Source organism: Nerophis ophidion, linkage group LG11 (assembly GCF_033978795.1).
Source record: "Nerophis ophidion isolate RoL-2023_Sa linkage group LG11, RoL_Noph_v1.0, whole genome shotgun sequence".
Lineage (NCBI taxonomy): Eukaryota > Metazoa > Chordata > Actinopteri > Syngnathiformes > Syngnathidae > Nerophis > Nerophis ophidion.
The window spans coordinates 18,251,223-18,275,330 of NC_084621.1; the positions used below are offsets into that span (position 1 = coordinate 18,251,223).

General features: G+C 37.6%; 1 protein-coding gene across 1 annotated transcript; it reads right to left on the reverse strand.

Annotated features, from left to right (window-relative positions):
• Window positions 1-6,489: 6,489 nt before the first annotated feature.
• uts2r3 (urotensin-2 receptor 3) lies at window positions 6,490-7,879 on the reverse strand. The gene has a single exon (XM_061914699.1). The coding sequence runs from the start codon at window positions 7,829-7,831 to the stop codon at window positions 6,689-6,691; it is 1,143 nt and encodes a 380-aa protein (XP_061770683.1). The 5' UTR covers window positions 7,832-7,879; the 3' UTR covers window positions 6,490-6,688.
• Window positions 7,880-24,108: the final 16,229 nt, after the last annotated feature.

A 24,108-nucleotide genomic window follows, 5' to 3' on the forward strand; every position in this document is an offset into this window, starting at 1 on the left:
TTTTGGGGGTACCACTTTTTTGTAAGCGTTTTGAAAACAAATGATAAACATATTCATTATCCTGTTGTATCTCACATTCTATATCGTGTTTTTGAAAAAGGTTGTCATAAACGTTACTTAATTCATTAAAAAAATAATAATAAAAAAAGAAAACAAATGTGTATGCATATGTAAATGTATTCAGTTATAAACATTCATTCACTTTCTTCTTTCCTTCATGGATCTAAACATTACCGCTGCTGGTAGTTTTTTTCCATGTTTTTATTTAATAAGTTGTAGGTGTATTTATTTCAGTATAAAAATGTAAAAAGTGTTTTGCTTGGGTCATGAAATGATGATAATGGTGTGCCAGGGCTTAGATATTTTATATTTAACGCTTAAATCTCTGGAGTCGACATCAACTTCACATCCATCCCTCATTTCAAAATGTTTTAGTTATTTTATGTTGTTTTTTTGTTTGTTTGTTTTCCGCCCTTTTTTTGTCAAACAAAACTATGTTTTTAATGGCAAACACACAAAATATGCAAAATCTTCCACCAAAAATATTTTTCTTAGTGGAATATTTCATGTGAAGTAATGGGAAACTTGGATAGGTCAATAAGTCATAATAACATTGATTTTGATTCAATATTATGTTTTGAGCAATGATAGTTTGAAAGAAAAAAAAAAAAGCTTTGTTTTATTGGTCAACATTGCAACTTTTTCTAAATTACATTTCACCTTTAAGCTTTTTTATTTCACTTTTGTTATGTTTTAGTTTATTTTAATAGTATTTTTAGAATGTGCCGTGGGCCTTTAAAACATTCGCTGTGGGCCCCAAATGGCCTCTTTGGCAAACTTTTGACACCCCTGCTATAGACAGAGGTGGGTAGAGTAGCCAGAAATTGTACTCAAGTAAGAGTACTGTTACTTTAGAGATTTATTACTCAAGTAAAAGTAAGGAGTAGTCATCCAAATATTTACTTGAGTAAAAGTAAAAAGTATGTTGTGAAAAAACTACTCAAGTACTGAGTAACTGATGAGTAACCTGTTTGTTTAATAATTACGGCAACAGATAACGCACAAAAACATAAAAATAGCAATGAGCAAATTCATAGCCAGGAATATCTCTTAAGCAACTAAAACAATAATATATATTAAATAATAATACATAAAAAAAAAAATAAGGCAAATTGAGCCACAATAACTTAACAGCACCATAGGCTCAGTAGGCATTTATTGATTGATTGATTGATAGATTGATTGAAACTTGTATTAGTAGATAACACAGTACAGTACATATTCCCTACAATTGACCACTAAATGTTAACACCCCAATAAGTTTTTCAACTTTAATCAATTACTTAATAAATGACCAAGTCGAGGTAATCTACCTCATATATACATACACACACATATCATATATATATATATATATATATATATATATATATATATATATATATATATATATATATATATATATATATATATATATACATACAGTATATAATTTATAGTTTTTTATTTTGCCGTTTTTGTTGAAATGTTAAAGGTGTTTTAATGAATATACATGCATGTTTAACGTATAGATTCCTATCTTTCATGAAGACAAGAATATAAGTTGGTGTATTACCTGATTCTGATGACTTGCATTGATTGGAATCAGACGGTATAGTCCTGATAATGTCCACATTTTCAAATGGAGGAGAAAAAAAGTTCCTCTTTTCTGTCTAATACCACATGAAAGTCGTTGGTTTTTGGCATCTCATCTGTCCAGCTTCCATATTCGTTTTTATACACTTTACAAGAAATACATTGGCGGCAAACTCCGTAGCTCGCTCGCTTGTTTGCGCTGGCTTTCGGAGACTCTTATTTTGTTAGCGTGGGCGCGATGGAGCGGCACTTTTATTGTGAAGACAGGAACCGTGCGATCAGTCTTTAGGCTTGTGACGGGAAGTACCGTTGAAATAAAAAGTGTCTTTTTTCCTTTACACTTTTGATTGATTGATTGATTGAAACTTGTATTAGTAGATAGCACAGTACAGTACATAATCTGCACAATTGACCACTAAATGGTGACACCCCAATAAGTTTTTCAACTTTTTTAGGTCGGATTCGACGTGTGATGGTCACGTGACCGCCTGGTTTTGTTTGATTGGTCTAACGTCACCAGTGACTGCATTTGATTGGTGAAACGAAGGCATGCGTAGTTCCTACTTTGAATGCGTGTCTGACAAAATCAAAACAAACAAAACGTGCATTAACAGATCGATAAAAAAAAAAGTAGCGAGTATCGAGCTGATTGTAGATAAATGGAGCGGAGTAAAAGTAGCGTTTCTTCTTTATAAATATACTCAAGTAAAAGTAAAAGTATGTTATATAAAAACTACTCTTAGAAGTACAATTTATCCCAAAAGTTACTCAAGTAGATGTAACGGAGTAAATGTAGCACCTCTGGCTATAGATAATAAAAAATGAAAGCTGATAAATCTATGGCGTTTATCATAACACACAGTCACCATCTCTGCTTCAGTAAACAATAACGGTGATGACGTCACTGTCAGCGATGCCAACTTGTAAGCCACTTCTTCAAAAGACTCCTTTTGAACACTCCTCGCACATTAACACTTCAAAAGGCAAACAACTGCCCCGTTTTTTTGACCTGCAAAGTATGTTTTGGAGGTGGAGGAGTCTGCTCGGGTGCTGGTTAGCTTGAAGCTAACAGCTAGCCTGTCTCTATCCTCCAACGATGTGGATCCAGCTGGAGCTAAAAGTGAAGTTTCCATGGACTGACAAATACTAAAATAACTAATTTACTGGAGGTAAAAATGTTGACTTTACACTCACCTTAGTGTTTACCAAGAAGTCTATTTCCTTTTCCCAGCAAAACTCGAACCAACACTTCCTGTCAATAGCGTCACTTCCCTAACTTCCCCAGAAGTCCCGCCCCCCAGCCAAAGCCATTGGCTAACACCCCGTAGCCAGCCGCTACAATATTTACAGCTAGAATTCACCAACTCGAGTATTTCATATATATATATATATATATATATATATATATATATATATATATATATATATATATATACCCAGGACCTACATTGAAAATACACGCAACCCTAATTCAAAATGCCGAACATTTGACGCATTTAAAAAAAACCGCCCGGACACCGCCGCAAAAAAAGGTCATGTCCGGGGAAAAGAGGACGTATGGTCTGCCTAACTTAGAGCTTGACACATTCTAACTGTTGGCATGCTAGTATTACCACGCTAAATTGCTTAGCTCTTAGTTGTACTTGTATAGCGCTTTTCTACCTTCAAGGTACTCAAAGCGCTTTGACACTACTTCCACATTTACCCATTCACACACACATTCACACACTGATGGAGGGAGCTGCCATGCAAGGCGCCAACCAGCACCCATCAGGAGCAAGGGTGAAGTGTCTTGCTCAGGATACAACGGACATGACGAGGTTGGTACTAGGTGGGAATTGAACCAGGGACGCTCGGGTTGCGCACGGCCACTCTCCCCACTGCGCCACGCCGTCCCAATGTACTTTGGTACTTTGCAAAAATGGATGGATGGATGGATACCTTGGTACTTGACATATGCTGACCGGTAGCATGCTAGCATTACCCTGCTAACCTGTTTGTAGCTAATTCTTCAACCGAACACCTCAGAGTCATATACCTTGGTACTAGACACATGCTAACTGTTCGTGTGCTAACATTGCCACGCAAAATTTTGGGCCAATTGTGCGTGTTTCATATAACTTGACATATTCTAACTGTTAGCATGCTAATGTTAGCATTTTTTGAGGGGGGTGTTTATTTCCTCATTAAAATGTGTCGCGGGCTAATAAAAAACAAGGTCAGGCCGCAAATGGTCCCCGTGCCGCACTTGTATCACCTCTTTGCGAGTAAACACCTAGCTCTGAAAGATACAACCATCCTGTCATCCGGAATTACAGCGAGCAGTAATAATGTGACTGTTTTGTTCTTATTTTGCCCGCGATATTTGCCAAAATTAGCGGTAGCAAACGCAGAATGCACTCTTTATATTTTTGTTGACGGAAGTAGCATGTCCACCACAAAACCCAATGGACAATGAAGCGGTTTGTATTAACAGTAGGTTGGAAAAATGAGAGTGATACGTTACTAATGTCAGCTCGAGTTGTTGTGTAGCTATCTTGGCCTTCTACTATAAGTGAACAGCGTCATTGTTTTTCAGCAAAATAAAGAATAATTTTCCTAAAAACTACTTTTAATTGGAGGAGGGCATACTGTGTTTGGCAATGGACCAGTTACTATTACAATCCGTTATTATGTTAGCGTTTTAGCTCGTTGCGTAGCTAACTGTATAGCCAAATTGAACCTCTGTTGTTTACAAGTGTTCCAAGCAGCAGCAGTCAAAGTATTAACATGATTTAGAATAGAAAAACATTTTATGGCCAATAGACACATGTAAATGTCCAGGGTTTAGCATTGGAGGATTAAAACTTGGTACATGTATACGTCCAGGGTTTGGCATTGGAAGGCTAAAGACTCGGTACATGAATTTGTCCAGGGTTTGGCATTGGAGGGCTAAAGACTCGGTACATGTATACGTCTAGGGTTTGGCATTGGAAGGCTAAAGACTCGGTACATGTATTTTTCCAGGGTTTGTCATTGGAAGGCTAAAGACTGTCCAGGGTTTGGCATTGGAGGGCTAAAGACTTGGTACATGTATTCGTCCAGGGTTTGGCATTGGAAGGCTAAAGACTCGGTACATGTCTATGTCCAGGGTTTGGCATTGGAAGGCTAAAGACTCTGTACATGTATTTGTCCAGGGTTTGGCATTGGAGGGCTAAAGACTCGGTACATGTATACGTCCAAGTTTTAGCATTGGAGGGATAGAGTCTCTGCTTGTCCACATCCAAGGATTAGCATTGGAGGGATAAAGACTCTGTACATGTATACGTCCAATTGGGATTGGAGTGCTAAAGACTTGGTACATGTATACGTCCAAGGATTAGCATTGGAGGGAGAAGGACTCTGCACATTTATATGTCCAAAGGTTTAGCATTGGAGGGATAAAGACTTGGTATATGTGTACGTCCAAGGTTTAGAGGGATAAAGACTCTGTATATATATACGCCCAAGGTTTAGCATCGGAGGGATAAAGACTCGGTTCATGTATACGTCCAAGGTTTAGCATTGGAGGGATAAAGACTCGGTACATGTATACATCCAAGGATTAGCATTGGAGGGACAAGGATTCGGTACATGTATACGTCCAAAGGTTTAGCATTGGAGGGATAAGGACTCTTTACATGTATACGTCCAAGGTTTAGAGGGATAATGACTCGGTACAAGGTTTAGCATTGGAGGGATAAAAACTCGGTTCATGTATACGTCCAAGGATTAGCATTGGAGGGATAAGGACTCTGTACATGTATAGGTCTAATTTTCAGCATTGGAGGGATAAATACTCGGTCCATGTATATGTCCAAGGTTTAGAGGGATAAAGACTCTGTACATGTATACGCCCAAGGTTTAGCATTGGAGGGATAAAGACTCGGTACATGTATAAGTCCAAGTAGAAGTTTAACCTCAGCTAGCGTATCGTACCATATTTGTAGCCGGGCTTCCTTCCTTTCTCTCCCCTGCATCGTCTACAACCTGAGCCGCTACCGAACCACAGTGAGCCGCTGGTCTCGTTATTTCATTTGCGAAGTTGTGTTGTGGTGAAAGTCACTCAAAACAGACGACTGCAGGCTGTCACCGGTTTGAGCAAAGCAAAAAAAAAAACAACAACAATTAAACATGGCTACCGGGGTGGGGACAAATGTCCAGTCAGCCTGAGGGGGTTTGGTAAGGAGGGCTTGATCTGGATCCAACTACTCTGTCAAAAAGTGGCTTGAAGGTCGGTCTCTACAGTATAATCTATGCAGAATTTGGACCAAGGAACCATCATTGCATGTTGTGGGGACAAAAATCATAAAATAACCCCTTTACCTGAGTGACTTTGGGGTTCAGTTCCGACGCTAAAATTGGACATCAAATGAATTGCCATCCATCCATCTTCTCCCACTTATCTGAGGTCGGCAGCAGCCTAAGCAGAAAAGCCCAGACTTCCTTCTCCCCAACCACTTAGTCCAGCTCTACCCCGGGGACCGCGAGGCGTTCCCAGGCCAACCGGGGGACTTAAGTCTCCCCGCAGTGTCCTGGGTCTTCCCTGTGATCTCCTACCGGTCGGACGAGCTCTAAACATATGCACATTCTGACCGGATGCCCGAACCACCTCATCTGGCTCCTCTTCACGTGGAGGACTTTACTATTAGCGCCTCCCGAATGACAGAGCTTCTCCCCCTATCTCTACAGGAATGTCCCACAAAACGCGGGAACCTCCTGTAGATATTTGAAAGAAAACCAGCCTGGATCTCAGATTTGTGTTATGGATGTGTATTATAATGAATTTCTTAGCTTTTCTTGTTTGAGCTGAAGGACACATTCTGGACCCCTCTGACTGACGTAGATTGTCATCTTTGCACTGTTTATAAAACAAAATGTATTCTTCAAGCAGTTCTGTTCTGACTGACACAAATAGAATTATTGGTGGTGTCCATTGTAAAAACCAAAAAAGTACGAAATTATAGCACGTTTGGCTTCTTTGTGAGAAAACACACATATTGTACGGTTGTCGCGTAAGGCAGTTCCAGAACCTTTACCGCATCGGACTGCTCTTGCGGCAAAGCTGATTTGCCGACGTCAGCGTCTGCCGGTTGCGTCTTCTTTTGCCGGTCAGTAGTGTGTAAAAGAATGGATTCACGCAAGAGTTTCCGTATGTCAGCCCCGTCAGGATCCGGTTGACCGTGACCTGTGTGCCCACCGGTACCGTCCTTAGCATATCCGGCTGGTACAGAGGCAGGAGCTGCCAGATCCAGAAAGGGAGAAAGCAGGCCCAAAATGCCAGGACGATGCCCAAGATGAGGAGAAGGACTTTGGGTTTTGGAGCGCGGGCAGGGCAAGCAGTGCTAGTTCCGGTACCCCATGGTGCACGGGTTTGAGACACCCAATAGAGGCGGCCGAGCGTAGCATAGAGAGCCCCGATACCCAGGCCAGGGCCAAGAATGCTGGTGCAGAAGAGCACGCTTAGGTAGGCCTTGGAGCTTTGCTCGTCCCACGCGGGCACACACAGCTGGCCCTCCTGGTCCTCCCCGTCCTCTAGGTGCAGGGTGATCATCATGGGAAGGCTCAGAGCCACAGCCAGCCCCCAGGCCAAGCTCACTCTCAGCAGACCCGAGGAGTTCGTGGAGGAGGTGTGCAGCGGGTGTGCCACGGCCCGGTAGCGGTCCAGGCTCATGGCAGTCAGCGTGAAGATGGACGCGTGCATGGTGAGGAGGTCCAGACTCAGGAGGAGGCGGCAGCCCAGCTCGCCGAAGGCCCAGCCGGACGCCAGGCTGTCATAGACGATGAAGGGGGCGGTGAACAGGTAGAGCAGGTCGGCCAGAGCCAGGCTCAGCACCTGGAGGTGGAGGGAGGACGAGGAGGTGGTGGAGGAGAGCGGCGAGGAGGAAGGGGAGCCGGAGGAAGGGTCGGCCAGGCACGAGGGCGCAGGTACTCTCATCAAGCAGCAGGTTAGTCCCACCCTGCTTCTCCTCCTGCCCCTCCTGCGCCTCAGGAGGAGCACCAGAGTGTACAAGTTCCCTATGATGCCCAGAAGGGAGAGCAGGGACAGGAGCGAGCAGAACAGAGCTGTGGAGGCCAGGCTGGGAGAGGTGGAGGGGGCGGAGGAAGGCAGGGACAGGTTGGGGAGGATGGGGAAGGTGTAAGGGGAAGGTGGAGGCAAGGAGCCAGACGGCTCCATTGAGGAGGTTAGTTGGTGCCGAGGATGTCGCAGGGAAGGTTATTAGTGGGAGCTGCTGGACTCGACATGCGGGAGGCAGGGATATAAACACAAGTGTGTCATTCTCTCAACATCTGGACAAGACAACGTTTCAAAAGAAAACAACTTTGCTCTTTCTAAACATCTCATTCACTGTACTTTTTTAAAATGTAAGATCATGTCAACGCAGCTGTCACGTGGGCCGTGTTCATAAAGTGTCTGGATGTTCATGTTTGATGATTTTTAGCTTATTGTAGTTCATGTTTTAGGATATTGTCATGTATTTTTTTTTATCTTACTGGAGTTTATTTTCTACTTGATGTTTATGCTGTATGATATTGATGTTTATGCTGTATGATATCAACGTTTACACTGTATGATAATGATGTTTATGTTGTACGATACTGATGTTTATATTGTTGTTTATGTTATACGATATTGATGTTTATGTTGTACCATATTGATGTTTATATTGTATGATATCAATGTTTACTTTGGATGATATTGATGTTTATGTTGTATGATATTGATTATTATGATGTGTGATATTAATGTTTATGTTGTACGATATTTATTATTATGTTGTGTGATATTGATGTTTATGTTGTACAATATTGATATTTATGTTGTATGATATGGATGTTTATGTTGTACGATATTGATGTTAATGTTCTATGATATTGATATTCATGTTGTACGATATTGATGTTTATGTTGTACGATATGGATGTTTATGTTGCATGATATTGATGTTTATGCTTTATGATATTGATGTTTATGCTGTATGATATTGATGTTTATGTTGGAACACATTGATTATTATTATTGTGTCATATTAATGTTTATGTTGTACAATATTGATGTTTATGTTGTATGATATTGATATTTATGTTGTACGATATTGATGTTTACGCTGTAAGATATTGATGTTTATGTTGTATGATATTGATGTTTACGCTGCATGATATTGACATTTATACTGTATGATATTGATTTTTATGTTGTATGATATTGATGTTTACGCTGCATGATATTGATGTTTATGTTGTAACACATTGATTAGTATTATTCTGTCATATTAATGTTTATGTTGTACGATATTGATTTTTATGTTGTATGATATTGATATTTATGTTGTACGATATTGATGTTTATGTTGCGCGATATTGATGTGTATGTTGTATGATATTGATGTTTACGCTGAATCATATTGATGTTTATGTTGTATGATATTGCTGTTTACGCTGCATGATATTGATATTTATGCTGTATGATATTGATGTTTATGTTGTATGATATTGATGTTTACGCTGAATCATATTGATGTTTATGTTGTATGATATTGATGTTTACGCTGAATCATATTGATGTTTATGCTGTATGATATTGATGTTTATGTTGTATGATATTGATGTTTACGCTGAATCATATTGATGTTTATGCTGTATGATATTGATGTTTATGTTGTATGATATTGATGTTTACGCTGAATCATATTGATGTTTATGTTGTATGATATTGATGTTTACGCTGCATGATATTGATATTTATGTTGTATGATATGGAGATCCGTGTCGGCCGACTGGAAGGGATGAGTTGAGTTGACAATATTTCTGATGGGAAAGTTTTCCTGTGTAATGGATGAGGACTTCATGGCCGCTTGACGATCCTCGTGTGGTGGCAGAAAAGCGGCGAGGATGAAAACCTCCATGGTTTGTGTGGTGGCAGAAAAGCGGCGAGGATGAAAACCTCCATGGTTTGTGTGGTGGCAGAAAAGCGGCGAGGATGAAAACCTCCATGGTTTGTGTGGTGGCAGAAAGCGCCGGCAGCTGGCACAGTCTTGGCACTTTTATGGGCTGACATTCTTCAGGCACGGCGGCAGCGCTGATTTGAGTAAATCACGGATGGGATTCTCGGAGTGGGAGGAGTCGGACTGAGCATAAATCCAACTTTGACAGCTGCCGCGTTCGTTCGGGTCTTCAGTTGGACGCCAATCATCCTAAGTGGCTCCTTTGGGACCCCTCTGGAGGATTCTACTGCTCTTCCTTCCTTCACGTCCTACCATGTTCTCATTTATGTCCTACCATCTTGTGCTTCACGTCCTACTATGTTCTCATTTATGTCCTACAATGTTCTCATTTATGTCCTACCATCTTGTGCTTCACGTCCTACCATGTTCTCATTTATGTCCTACCATGTTCTCATTTATCTCCTACCATGTTCTCATTTATGTCCTACCAGCTTGTGCTTTACGTCCTACCATGTTCTCATTTATGTCCTACAATGTTCTCATTTATGTCCTACCATCTTGTGCTTCACGTCCTACCATGTTCTCATTTATGTCCTACCATGTTCTCTCATGTTCTTATTTATGTCCTACCAGCTTGTGCTTCACGTCCTACAATGTTCTCATTTATGTCCTACCATGTTCTCATTTATGTCCTACCAGCTTGTGCTTCACGTCCTACCATGTTCTCATTTATGTCCTACCATGCTGTGCTTCACGTCCTACCATGTTCTCATTTATGTCCTACCATCTTGTGCTTCACGTCCTACCATGTTCTCATTTATGTCCTACCATGTTCTCTCATGTTCTTATTTATGTCCTACCAGCTTGTGCTTCACGTCCTACAATGTTCTCATTTATGTCCTACCATGTTCTCATTTATGTCCTACCAGCTTGTGCTTCACGTCCTACCATGTTCTCATTTATGTCCTACCATGCTGTGCTTCACGTCCTACCATGTTCTCATTTATGTCCTACCATCTTGTGATTCACGTTCTACCATGTTCTCATTTATGTCCTACCATGTTGTGCTTCACATCCTACCATGTTTTCATTTATGTCCTACCATGTTGTGCTTCACGTCCTACCATGTTCTCATTTATTTCCTACCATCTTGTGCTTCACGTCCTACCATGTTCTCATTTATGTCCTACCATGTTCTCATTTATGTCCTACCATCTTGTGCTTCACGTCCTACCATGTTCTCATTTATGTCCTACCATGTTGTGCTTCACATCCTACCATGTTCTCATTTATGTCCTACCATGTTGTGCTTCACGTCCTACCATGTTCTCATTTATGTCCTACCATGTTGTGCTTCACGTCCTACCATGTTCTCATTTATGTCCTACCATGTTCTCATTTAAGTCCTACCATGTTGTGCTTCACGTCCTACAATGTTGGGATTTATGTCCTACGATGTTGTACTTCACGTCCTACCATGTTGGCATTTATGTCCTAGAATGTTGTCATTTACATCGTACGATGTTGTAATTTATGTCGTACGATGTTGTCATTTATGTCGTCGATGTTGTCATTTATGTTGTACGATGTTGTCATTTATGTCCTACGATGTTGTGCTTCACGTCCTACCATGTTCTCATTTATGTCCTACCATTTTCTCATTTATGTCCTACCATGTTGTGCTTCCCGTCCTACAATGTTGGGATTTACGTCCTACGATGTTGTACTTCACGTCCTACCATGTTGGCATTTATGTCCTACCATGTTGTCATTTACGTCATACGATGTTGTCATTTATCTCCTACAATGTTGTGCTTCATGTCGTACGATGTTGTCATTTATCTCCTACAATATTGTGCTTCATGTCGTACGATGTTGTCATTTATGTCGTACGACGTTGTCCTTCAACGTTGTACGATGTTGTCATTTATGTCATATTATATTGTGCTGCACATCGTATGTAATTTATGTCCTACGATATTTTGCTTCATGTCGAACGGTGTTGTCATTTATGTCCTACGATGTTGTGTTTTATGTCCTACGATGTTGTGCTTCAACGTTGTACGATGTTGTAATTTATGTCATATGAAATTGTGCTACACATCGTACGATATTGTAATTTATGTCCTACGATATTGTGCTTCATGTCGTACGATGTTGTCATTCATGTCGTACGATGTTGTGCTTCATGTCGTACGATGTTGTCATTTGTCGTATGAAATTGTGTTACACATCGTAAGATATTGTCATTTATGTCCTACGATGTTGTGCTTCATGTCGTACGATGTTGTCATTTATGTCCTACGATATTGTGCTTCATGTCGTACGATGTTGTCATTCATGTCGTACGATGTTGTGCTTCATGTCGTACGATGTTGTCATTTGTCGTATGAAATTGTGTTACACATCGTAAGATATTGTCATTTATGTCCTACGATGTTGTGCTTCATGTCGTACGATGTTGTCATTTATGTCCTACGATATTGTGCTTCATGTCGTACGATGTTGTAATTTATGTCGTATGAAATTGTGTTACACATCGTAAGATATTGTCATTTAAGTCCTACGATGTTGTGCTTCATGTCGTACGATGTTGTCATTTATGTCCTACAATATTGTGCTTCATGTCGTACGATGTTGTCATTTATGTCGTACGATGTTGTGCTTCAAAATTGTACGATGTTGTAATTTATGTTGTATGAAATTGTGCTTCATGTCGCACTATGTTGTCATTCTTCTCCTACGGTGTTGTGCTTCATGTCGTACGATGTTTTCATTTATGTCCTACGATGTTGTGCTTCATGTCGTACGATGTTGTAATTTATGTCCTACAATATTGTGCTAAACGTCAAACGATGTTGTCATTTATGTCCTACGATGTTGTGCTTCACGTCATACGATGTCGTAATTTATGTCCTACGATGTAGTCATTTATGTCGTACAATGATTTCATTTATGTCCTACGATGTTGTCATTCATGTCCTACGATGTTGTCATTTATGTCCTACGATGTTGTCATTTATGTTGTACAATGTTTTCATTTGTATCCTACGATGTTGTCATTTATGTCCTACGATGTTGTGATTCACGTCGTACGATGTCGTAATTTATGTCCTACGATGTAGTCATTTATGTCCTACGATATTGTGCTTCACATCACACTATGTTGTACTTTATGTTGTACGATATTGTGTGTCACGTCATACTATGTTGGAGTTTGTATCGTACAATATTGTGCTTCATGTCGTACGATGTTGTAATTTATGTCACACAATATTGTGCTTTATGTCGTACAATGATATGCTTTATATCGTACAATAGTGTAATATGTTGTCGTGCGATATTGTGCTTTATTTTGTACAATATTGTAATTTATATAGCATATGACATTTTGCTTTATGTTGTACGATATTGTGCTTTATGTTGTACGATATTTTGTTTTTATGTCGTACGATATTGTGCTTTGTGTCGTACTTTATACTGTGCTTTATGCTGTGTAATATTATTATAAACCACAATATTGTATGACATCGCACAATATTGTAATACACAAACTATTCTAGTCAATTTTGTGCGATACTGAAGTTTTTTGTACGATATTGTGGTTTATATTGTGGTCTGATTAAATTTAATTTTTAAGACATCGTAGTTTATTTTTGGTGATTTTTGTAGATTTTTAGTGTGAAATTGTGCTTTCTTTTGTAAAATAAATGAGTTGATTTTAAACGTTGTTGTGCTTTATTTTGTATTGTGTTGGGATTTATGTTGTATGATATGTTTAAGTTGAATCATATTTAGGTTGAATTTTTTATGATTTTATGGTTTATTTTGTCCGCTATTATAGTTTATGGTTTATGATCATTTAGTTTATGTTTAATAGTATGGTTTATTGTGTATGATATTGTAGTTTATTTTCTAGTAAATCTTACTGTCCTGTATATTTTGTGATTTTGTGGTTATTGGGTACAAAATAGTAGTGTAATTTTCACATATGTACGATATGTTGTTTTTACTCGATGCTAATGTGGGTTATGTTGTACAATAATCGTAGTTTACGTTTTACAATGTTGTGTTTTATTACGTCTGGTGTTTTACTTCATTTTATACCTTATTTTGGTTTATTTTGTATTATCAAATCAAACTTTATTTGCATAACGCTTTTCATGCACAGGCAAGTGGCAAACACAAAGTGCTGCACAAAACAAAACAAAACAAAACAAAACAAAACAAACAAACAAAAGAAATAACAATAATTGAAGAAGAGAACACACAGAAACACAGGGACTTTTTCTTCCCTACAAGCCTGTTTTGCAGGTTTCCCTGCTCTTCAGGGGATATATATATATATATATATATATATATATATATATATATATATATACAGCACAAAACATACAATAAAACCAATGTAAACATTTAAATACGTAAAAACCCAATAAAAAAACTATGATTAGTGAAAAGCCTGATTGATAAGTTGTGTCGTCAACATTTTTTTAAGTTCAAGGCTCACTGCAGTCCTGAGGCTTTCTGGTAAAATGTTCCACAGGTTTTCTTTCTACAATATTGTGCTTTATGTTGTGATCTGGTTCCCCGGATCACATCTCTAGTTTATGTTTGTATCCTTTTTTGTGTTTTGATCATTTCTGGACTCTGCCGATCCTTTCGTTCGAGCACTTCCTAGTTTATATTTGTCACCATGGTTACTTCATTTGCTCCACCTGCACTTACTTTCTGACGCACACCTGGTTTTGATTATTGTGTTGGTATTTAGCCTGCCTGCTACCTGAGTTTCAGTCTGGACGTTTTGTTTGCTTCTTGCAACAGTTGCGTTGGTTCCTGTTTTTTTTGTATTGACTCTGCTAAGTCTCAGCTTAGCTTCCGAGTGTTCGGCACGCGCCACTTTTGGACTTGTGGACTCGCCTCTTGCTGGCATTAGCATTTAGATTTCCTTGCTTTGGCACACCTTTATTTTTACTCTTTGTCAAGTGTTATTTTGTGTTTTGGATATTAAATAAGCTCCTACCTTCAATCCTGCTTGCTCCTGTCCTGTAGCATCTAGAGGTGACAACACACGCGCATCCGAAATGCGTCGAGCTCGCAACACTTTATTTTGTACAATATTGTGCATTATTTTGTACGATATTGTAGTTTATGTTGTATGATATTGTGGTTTATTTTGTACGATATAGTGGTTCATTCTGTCCAATGGTTTGTTTTGCAGGATTTTGTGGTGTAGATGTTATACAATATTGTATTTTTTTTTTTTTTGCGATATTGTTTTATTTAGAATGATATGAGGTTCATTTAGTATGATATTGTGTTTTATTTTGTATGATATGAGGTTCATTTAGTATGATATTGTGGTTTATTTTGTACGATATTGTTGTTTATTTTTTTAAATGATTTTTTTGGTTTATTTTGTACGATGGTTTATTTTGTAGGATACTGTGGTTTAGATGTTATACAGCAGGGGTCACCTGCACCAGGTAGCCCGTAAGGACCAGATGAGTCGCCCGGTGGCCTGTTCTAAAAATAGCTCAAATAGCAGCACTTACCAGTGAGCTGCCTCTATTTTTTTAAATTTGATTTATTTACTAGAAAGCTGGTCTCGCTTCGCTCGACATTTTTAATTCTAAGAGAGACAAAACTCAAATAGAATTTGAAAATCCAAGAAAATATTTTAAAGACTTGGTCTTCACTTGTTTAAATAAATTCATTTTTTTTTTTTTTACTTTGCTTCTTATAACTTTCAGAAAGACAATTTTAGAGAAAAAATACAACCATAAAATGATTCTAGGACTTTTAAATACATATTCCTTTTTAAATTCCTTCCTCTTTTTTTCCTGACAATTTAAATCAATGTTTAAGTTTTTTTTTGTAAGAATAATAAATACATTTTTATTTAATTCTTCATTTTAGCTTCTGTTTTTTCGACAAAGAATATTTGTGAAATATTTCTTCAAACTTATTATGATTAAAATAAATAAAAAATATCCTGGCAAATCTAGAAAATCTGTAGAATAAAATTTAAATCTTATTTCAAAGTCTTTTGAATTTCTTTTAAAAAACAAATTCTGAAAAATCTAGAAGAAATAATGATTTGTCTTTGTTAGAAATAGAGCTTGGTCCAATTTGTTATATATTCTAACAAAGTGCAGATTGGATTTTAACCTATTTAAAACATGTCATCAAAATTCTAAAATGAATCTTAATCAGGAAAAATTACTAATGATGTTCCATAAATTATTTTTTAAATTTTTTCCAAAAAGATTCGAATTAGCTAGTTTTTGTCTTCATTTTTTCTGGTTGAATTTGGAATTTTAAAGAGTTGAAATTGAAGATAAACTGTTTCAAAATTTTATTTTCATTTTTTTTCCCTTTTTTCTCCTCTTCTACCGTTCAATTAATTGTTTTTTTCATCATTTATTCTCTACAAAAAACCTTCCGTAAAGGAAAGAAAATGTATGACGGAATGACAAACAGAAATACCTATATATATATATATATATATATATATATATATATATATATATATATATATATATATTCATTTATTAAAGGTAAATTGAGCAAATTGGCTATTTCTGGCAATTTATTTGTGTATCAAACTGGTAGCCCTTCGCATTAATCAGTACCCAAGAAGTAGCTCTTGGTTTCAAAAAGGTTGGTGACTCTTGTTTTACAGTATTGTATTTGTTTTGCGATATTGTATTGTATTTTGTATGATATGAGGTCCATTTAGTATGATTTGTGGTTTATTTTGTACGAAATTGTGGTTTATTATTTTTACGATTTTTGTGGTTTATTTTTTACTATGGTTTATTTTGTAGGATATTGTTGTTTGGATGTTATGCAGTATTGTATTTATTTTGCGATATTATGTTTTATTTTGTATGATATGAGGTTCATTTAGTATGATTTGTGGTTTATTTCTTTTACGATTTGGTGGTTTATTTTGTAGAATATTGTGGTTTAGATATTAGAAAATATTGCATTTTATTTATTTGCGATATTGTAGTTCATTTTGTACGATATTGTGGTTTGTTTTATGACATTGTGGTTTATTTTGTATGATATTGTGATTTATTTTGTACGATATTGTAGTTTATGTTGTATGATATTGTGGTTTTATTTTGAATGATATAGTGGTTCATTCTGTACGATGGTTTATTTTGTAGAATTTTGTGGTTAAAATGTTATACAAAATTGTACTTTTTTGTGATATTTTGTTATATTTTATATGATGTGAGATTCATTTAGTATGAAATTGTGGTTTATTTTGTACGATATTGTGGTTTATTTTATATGATATTGTGGTTTATTTTGGATGATATTGTGGTTTATTTTATATGATACTGTGGTTTATTTTATATGATATTGTGGTTTATTTTATATGATATTGTAGTTAAGATGTTAGAAAATATTGCATTTTATCCTTTGCGATATTGTAGTTCATTTTGTTCGATATTGTGGTTTATTTTGTAGGATATGAAGTTCATTTAGGACGATGTTGTCGTTTATTTTGCATGATGTTTTTTGTAGGATATTGTGGTTTAGGTTTTGTAAAACAATAAAGTTGATTTTTTTATGTCATTGTAGTTAATTTTGTATGATTTTTAAATTTCCCCTCAGGGATTAATAAAGTATGTCTGATTCAGATATTGTGGTTTATTTTGTATGATATTGTGGTTTATTTAGTACGATATTGTGGTTAATATTGTATGATGTTTAGTTTTACATTGTAAGATATCGATGTTTATGTTGTATGATATTTAGGTAAATTTTTTACGATATTGATGTGTATGTTGTATGATATTTAGGTTTTTTGTATGATATTGAGGTTTATTTTTCATGCGATGATGATGTTTATTTTGTATAGTATTGATGTTTATTCAGTAAGATGTTGATGTTTATTTTGTACGATATTGATGTTTAAGTTGTCTGATATTTAGATAAATTTTTTTATGATATTGATGTGTATTTTGTATGATATTTTGGTTTATTTGGTACCATATTAATGTTTATATTTTATGATATTTAGATTTCTGTTGTACAATATTGAGGTTTATTTTGTGCAATGTTTATTTTGTACAATATTGTTTATATAAAACGATATTGAGTTTTATTTCGGACGATAATGAGGTTTATTTTGTCCGATACTGATGTTTATTTTGTAAGATTTGGATCTTTATGCTGTCCGATATTGAGGTTTATTTAATTCGATACTGATGTTTATGTTGTACGATAATGACGTTTATTTCATACGATTTTGTGGTTTATATTATATGATATTGTGGTTTCCGTTACGTGATATCTTGCGGTGCCGCCATGAGAATTCAAGCGACTAAACGCTTGCAACGTCCAACAGCAGCTTGTCTGTTTCTGCGACCGGGCGCCATGTTCGGCGAAGGATTGATACGGGCCACATCAAAGCGGGCAGCAGGGTGCCTGACCCCCCCCGACCCCCCACTCCCCCCACGGGCGACACATGTCCACCCAGGCGTCCTTCAGGGTTAAGAGCCACCGTTGACCCGCGGAGGAGCAGCCGGCACCCCCTGCCGTGCCGCGTGCCTCCACGTTTAGCAGCCGCCTTTAAAAAGTAGCGTCCTTCCTCCCGTCACCGTCTCTGCGGGACATTTCCATGACGCTCACCTCCCACAAAACCCACTGGTGTCACTGCAGTGGAATTAGTGAGGAAATATGCCGAGTGGGCAGGAATCAACCGAACGATAACACAAAAAAACGGCCATAAAAACCATTAGGAAGTTCCGACGCAACAACGGGACATTGATCGGTCTTCAAGTTTTAGAATAAAAGCTTCTGCAACAATTTGTTGTCGGAACCTTCATCCCGAGGCAAAAGTGGACTTTTGAAAAAAAGACGTGTCCTCACCTCTGAGACGATGCCGAGACAAGAATATTCCAGTCGCTTCCCCCACTTTCCATCTTCCAATCACCAAATCCCTGCCGGGCGCACATTTTGGCTCTTCTTCTTCTTCTTCTTCTTCGAAAAGACGACTTACGAGCGTCGTAATATCTCCGCCTCCAAACTTGAGGATCTTCTGTCCCGTCTTGTCTGATGCAGCTCCTTCCACGCCACTGCCCTCTTTCAAGTGTGTGTGTGTGTGTGTGTGTGTGTGTGTGTGTGTGTGTTTAAGGGAAAAAAGGGGGTGGGATGCTGAGTGAGGGCCTTACCCTACACCAGGGGTGTCCAAACTTTTTCCACTGAGGGCCGCACACTGAATAATCAAAGCAAGCGGGGGCCATTTATTTTAAAAAACAATACAGTATTTGAATAAAAAAATTTACATTTGGGCCTCCACTCAGGCTTGATCCCGGGGACCCCAAAGGGTTTTGGTAGAATAAAATGTTAAAAGTGTGTAATTAATCAGTATTATTATTCAAGTTTTAAATCTCTAGACCAGGTCGCCCGTAAGGACCAGATGAGTCGCCCGCTGGCCTGTTCTAAAAATAGCTCGAATAGCAGCACTTACCAGTGAGCTGCCTCTATTTGACTATGTTGACGCTACATCTGTAAGTGTGTGTTAAAACTTGACTATGCAAAGCCACAGCCATTTATCAACAACACCCAGAAACGCTTCGCTGGGCCCGAGCTCATTTAAATTTCATTTATTTACAAGCAAGCTGGTCGCGCTTTGCTCGACATTTTTAATTCTAAGAGAGACAAAACTCAAATAGAATTTGAAAATCCAAGAAAATATTTTAAAGACTTGGTCTTCACTTATTTAAATCAATTCATTTATTTTTTTTACTTTGCCTCTTATAACTTTCAGAAAGACAATTTTAGAGAAAAAATACAACCTTAAAAATGATTTTAGGATTTTTAAACACGTATACCTTTTTACCTGTTAAATTCCTTCCTCCTGTTTCCTGACAAATTAAATCAATGTTCAAGTATTTTTAAATTTTTTTAATATAAAGAATACTAAATACATTTTAATTTAATCCTTCGTTTTAGCTTCTGTTTTTTTGACAAGGAATATTTGTGAAATATTTCTTCAAACTTATCATTATTAAAATTTCCAAAAATTATTCTGGAAAATCTAGAAAATCTGTAGAATCAAATTTAAATCTTATTTTAAAGTTTTTCGAATTTTTTTTTTAATTTTTGTTCTGGAAAATCTGTTTGTGTGGCTAAAGGCTAAAGCTTCCCAACTCCATCTTTCTTCTTTGACTTCTCCATTATTAATTGAACAAATTGCAAAAATATTCAGCAACACAGATATCCAAAATACTGTGTAATTACGCGGTTAAAGGAGACGACTTTTAGCTGTGTGTGTGTGCGCAGCGCTGATATTTTCTGACAGTCCGTGACGTCACACGTACATGTCATCATTTTGCGACGTTTTCAACAATAAACTCCCGGGAAATTTAAAATTGCAATTTAGTAAACTAAAAAGAGATGCGCGGGTAGGCAATTATATCATCCGCAACCGCATCACCATAGATGTCGTCCACCCGAACCAACATATTATCAGGACCGTACCCGCCCGCCAACCGCCGGCTGAAATACATTAGAGGTCATCCGCCTTTACCACTCATAAAGCTATTTAAACCTGTTCCACAGAGTAATGAAGACAATTGGTACCGCTAACTATCCAATAACGTTCATCCTGATGCCAAGAATATGAGCGTGCTGTGAAGCAGGGCGTATAAAATAGTCAGGTAGTGTCATGGATACAAAGGATTCTGGGTATTTGTTTTGTTGCGTTTATGTTGTGTTACTGGATGTTCTCCCGAAATGTGTTTGTCAATCTTGTATTGTGTGGCTTCACAGCGTGGCGCATATTACTAAGAGTGTTAAAATTGTTTATATCACAACCATTAGTGTACTGTCTGTCACCTAGTATGCCTTGCAGTCGTGTGCGTGTTGCCGCGGAAGCCACACACAACACGATGCTGGACTGACAAGCAGATCGTATATGTCGTAGAAGGCGACAAAGGCAATGGCTTCATAGCACGCCCTAATACTTAGTATCTGGGTGACTGCCGGCAGTCTTCTTAGGTTTATGACACGGGTCTTAAATGGCTCTTTGAATGGCAAAGGATACCGAACCCAGAACCATGTATATCAAATGTCTTCGGATGGTTCAACCGCCACCCGCCCGAATGTAATTAAAATCTATTTTTTCGTCATGTCAACTGCCCGACCCGCGGTTAATCCGCGGACTCCGCGGATGAGACCGGGAACCGCGCATCTCTACCGTATCGGCATGTGTTACAATGTTAATATTTCATCATTGATATATAAATTGGGCTTCCGAGATAGGTTGATTGGCAACACTAAATGGTCCCTAGAGTGTGAATGTGGTCTGTCTATCTGTGTTGGCCCTGTGATGAGGGGGCGACTTGTCCAGGGTGTACACCGCCTTCCGCCCGATTGTAGCTGAGATAGGCACCAGCATCCCCCGGGACCCCAAAGGGAATAAGCGGCAGGAAATGGATGGATGGATGGATGGATATATAAACTATCAGACTGCGTAGTGGGTAGTAGTGGGTTTCAGTAGGCCTTTAAAGTACCAATGATAGTCACACACACACTAGATGTGGCGAAATTATTCTCTGCATTTGACCCATCACCCTTGATTTCGCCCTGGGAGGTGAGGGGAGCAGTGGGCAGCAGCGGTGCCGCGCCCGGGAATCATTTATGGTGATTTAATTACTTCACATCAAATATTCCACTTTGGACTTATTTGAAGAAAATACTGTAAATTGTGTTCGTTCGCCATAAAAAACTGAATTTTTGACCCCCCCCAAAAAAAGGCATTAAAACAAACAAAAACATGAAAAAATGAAAACTTAACGAATTGATCTGATGTTGATCTGGACACTTAAGCATTGAAAGTAAAAATTAAAATGTCGGACTCATTTTATTGTTTTTTTGAAGGGGACCTTTTTGGATCCCCAAGAGTTTTAGTGTGATTATTTTCAAAAGTCATGGCTCAAAAATAATAAATGATTATATCAATGTTGTTATGAGTTACTGACCTATTTAAGGCTCTGATTACTTCACATCGAATATTCCACTTTGGACATACCTGGAGAAAATACTGTAAATTGTGTTTGTTTGCCATCAAAAACAGGATTTTGACCCCAAAAAAAAATGGCATTAAAACAAACAAAAACATGAAAACATTTAAAATTAACGAATTGATCTGGTGTTGATTTCGACACTTAAGCATTGGAAGTAAAAAATTATAATCTCGGACTCATTATCATTTTTTTGAAGGGGACCCTTTTGTATTCCCAAGAGTTTCAGTGTGATTATTTTCAAAAGTCATTGCTCAAAAATAATAAATAAACAAAATCAATGTTATGAGTTACTGACCTATTTAAGTCTTTAATTATTTCACATCAAATATTCCACTTTGGACTTATTTGGAGAAAATACTACAAATTGTGTTTGTTTGCCATAAAAAACTGAATTTTTGACCCGTTTGTTTGCCATAAAAAACTGAATTTTTGACCCCCCCAAAAAAAAGGCATTTAAACAAACAAAAACATGAAAAAATTAAAACTTAACGAATTGATCTGATGTTGATCTGGACACTTAAGCATTGAAAGTAAAAATTATAATGTCGGACTCATTTTATCATTTTTTTGAAGGGGACCCTTTTGGATCCTCAAGAGTTTTAGTGTGATTATTTTTAAAAGTCATGGCTCAAAAATAATAAATAATTAAAATCAATGTTGTTATGAGTTACTGACCTATTTAGAGCTCCGATTACTTCACATCGAATATTCCACTTTGGACTTATTTTGAGAAAATACTGCCAATTGTGGTCTTTCGCCATAAAAAACAGAACATTTGTCCAAAAAAAATGTCATTAAAACAAACAAAAACATGAAAAAATCTAAACTTAACGAATTGATCTGATGTTGATTTGGACACTTAAGCATAGAAAGTAAAAATTAAAATTTCTGACTAATTTTATCGGGTTTTTTTGAAGGGGACCTTTTTGGATCCCCAAGAGTTTTAGTGTGATTATTTTTAAAAGTCATGGCTCCAAAATAATAAATAAATAAAATCAATGTTGTTATGAGTTACTGACCTATTTAAGGCTCTGATTACTTCACATTGAATATTCCACTTTGGACTTATTTGGAGAAAATACTGCAAATTGTGTTTGTTTGCCATAAAAAAAACAGGATTTTGACCAAACAAAATGGCATTAAAACAAATAAAAACAGGAAAAAATGAAAACTTAACGAATTGATCTGATGTTGATCTGGACACTTAAGCATAGAAAGTACAAATTAAAATGTCGGACTCCATTTTATCGTTTTTTTGAAAGGGACCCTTTTGGATCCCCAAGAGTTTTAGTGTGATTATTTTTAAAAGTCATGGCTCAAAAATAATAAATAATTAAAATCAATGTTGTTATGAGTTACTTACCTATTTAAGGCTCTAATTACTTCACATCAAACATTCCACTTTGGACGTATTTGGTGAAAATGCTGCAAATTGTGTTTGTTTGCCATAAAAACAGGGCTTTTTACAAAAAAGGGCATAAAAGCAAGCAAAAACATGAAAAAAATCTAAACTTAACGAATTGATCTGATGTTGATCTGGACACTTAAGTGTTCAAAGTAAATACCGTATTTCCTTATATTGCCGCCAGGTATATAGTATCTGCCTGCCTAGAATTTCCACCGGGTCAAACTTGTCACGTCACGAGTGACACTTCACCTATCATCATTTTCAAAATAGAGGAGGCTGATTTCATTCATTTAAAATTGCGTAAAGGGAAGAAGATTAAGAGCTATTCAGTAGGATTTAAGGTCAAAGCTATCAAATATGCTAAAAAAGTACAGTAAGCATCTATGTTTTATTAATATACCATAGCTGCGTGTGTCAAGTATGAGTCATTAAATGACTCCCCCTTCCTGGTGGTAGAGGGAGCTAATGATCCTTCTTGCGACTACTCGGCTGCAGAAGAAGTGACAACAAGCAGCAAGAGTGAGCAGAGTGTTTATTTTTACCTCTCACTTGCACTTTTAACATGGAGGATTACATATCTAAAATAAAACAGCTTTCTAAACTGGACTTTCAATCGAAGCAGGAGGTAATAAAGGAAGATCTACATCGAGACAAAGAGACTTTTAAAACTAAAGAAAGATAAGGAGGACTTCTACACATTGTGTTGGTTTTGCAAATGAAGAATGTGAAAATGGCCCCGGCATGCTGTGGTTCTTCCGTGTGCGGCCCCGGGTGGAAGTGGTCAGGACTGGCCTGCTCTGCCACTTGTGACTCGGACCAGTCTCTCGGGATAAACGAGACTTTGCGGACTTCTCCGACGCAGCTCGCAGTTAGCTGTCATCCGCCCAGTTGTCTTTGGCCCCACACGTGTGGAGCCCGCCGCCTGCCCCGCCATTGGCTGCGGCATGCGTGTGCTGACGTATGCGGGGTGGTGGTGGTGGTGGGGGCCGGGGGGGGGCATATCTATCCCCACAGGGTGTGTGTGAGGAATCTGAAAAAATACCTGCCA

Bases quoted from the DNA above. Each gene is read 5' to 3' on its own strand.
- uts2r3 (XM_061914699.1), bottom strand. From the start codon at position 7,831: ATGGAGCCGTCTGGCTCCTTGCCTCCACCTTCCCCTTACACCTTCCCC.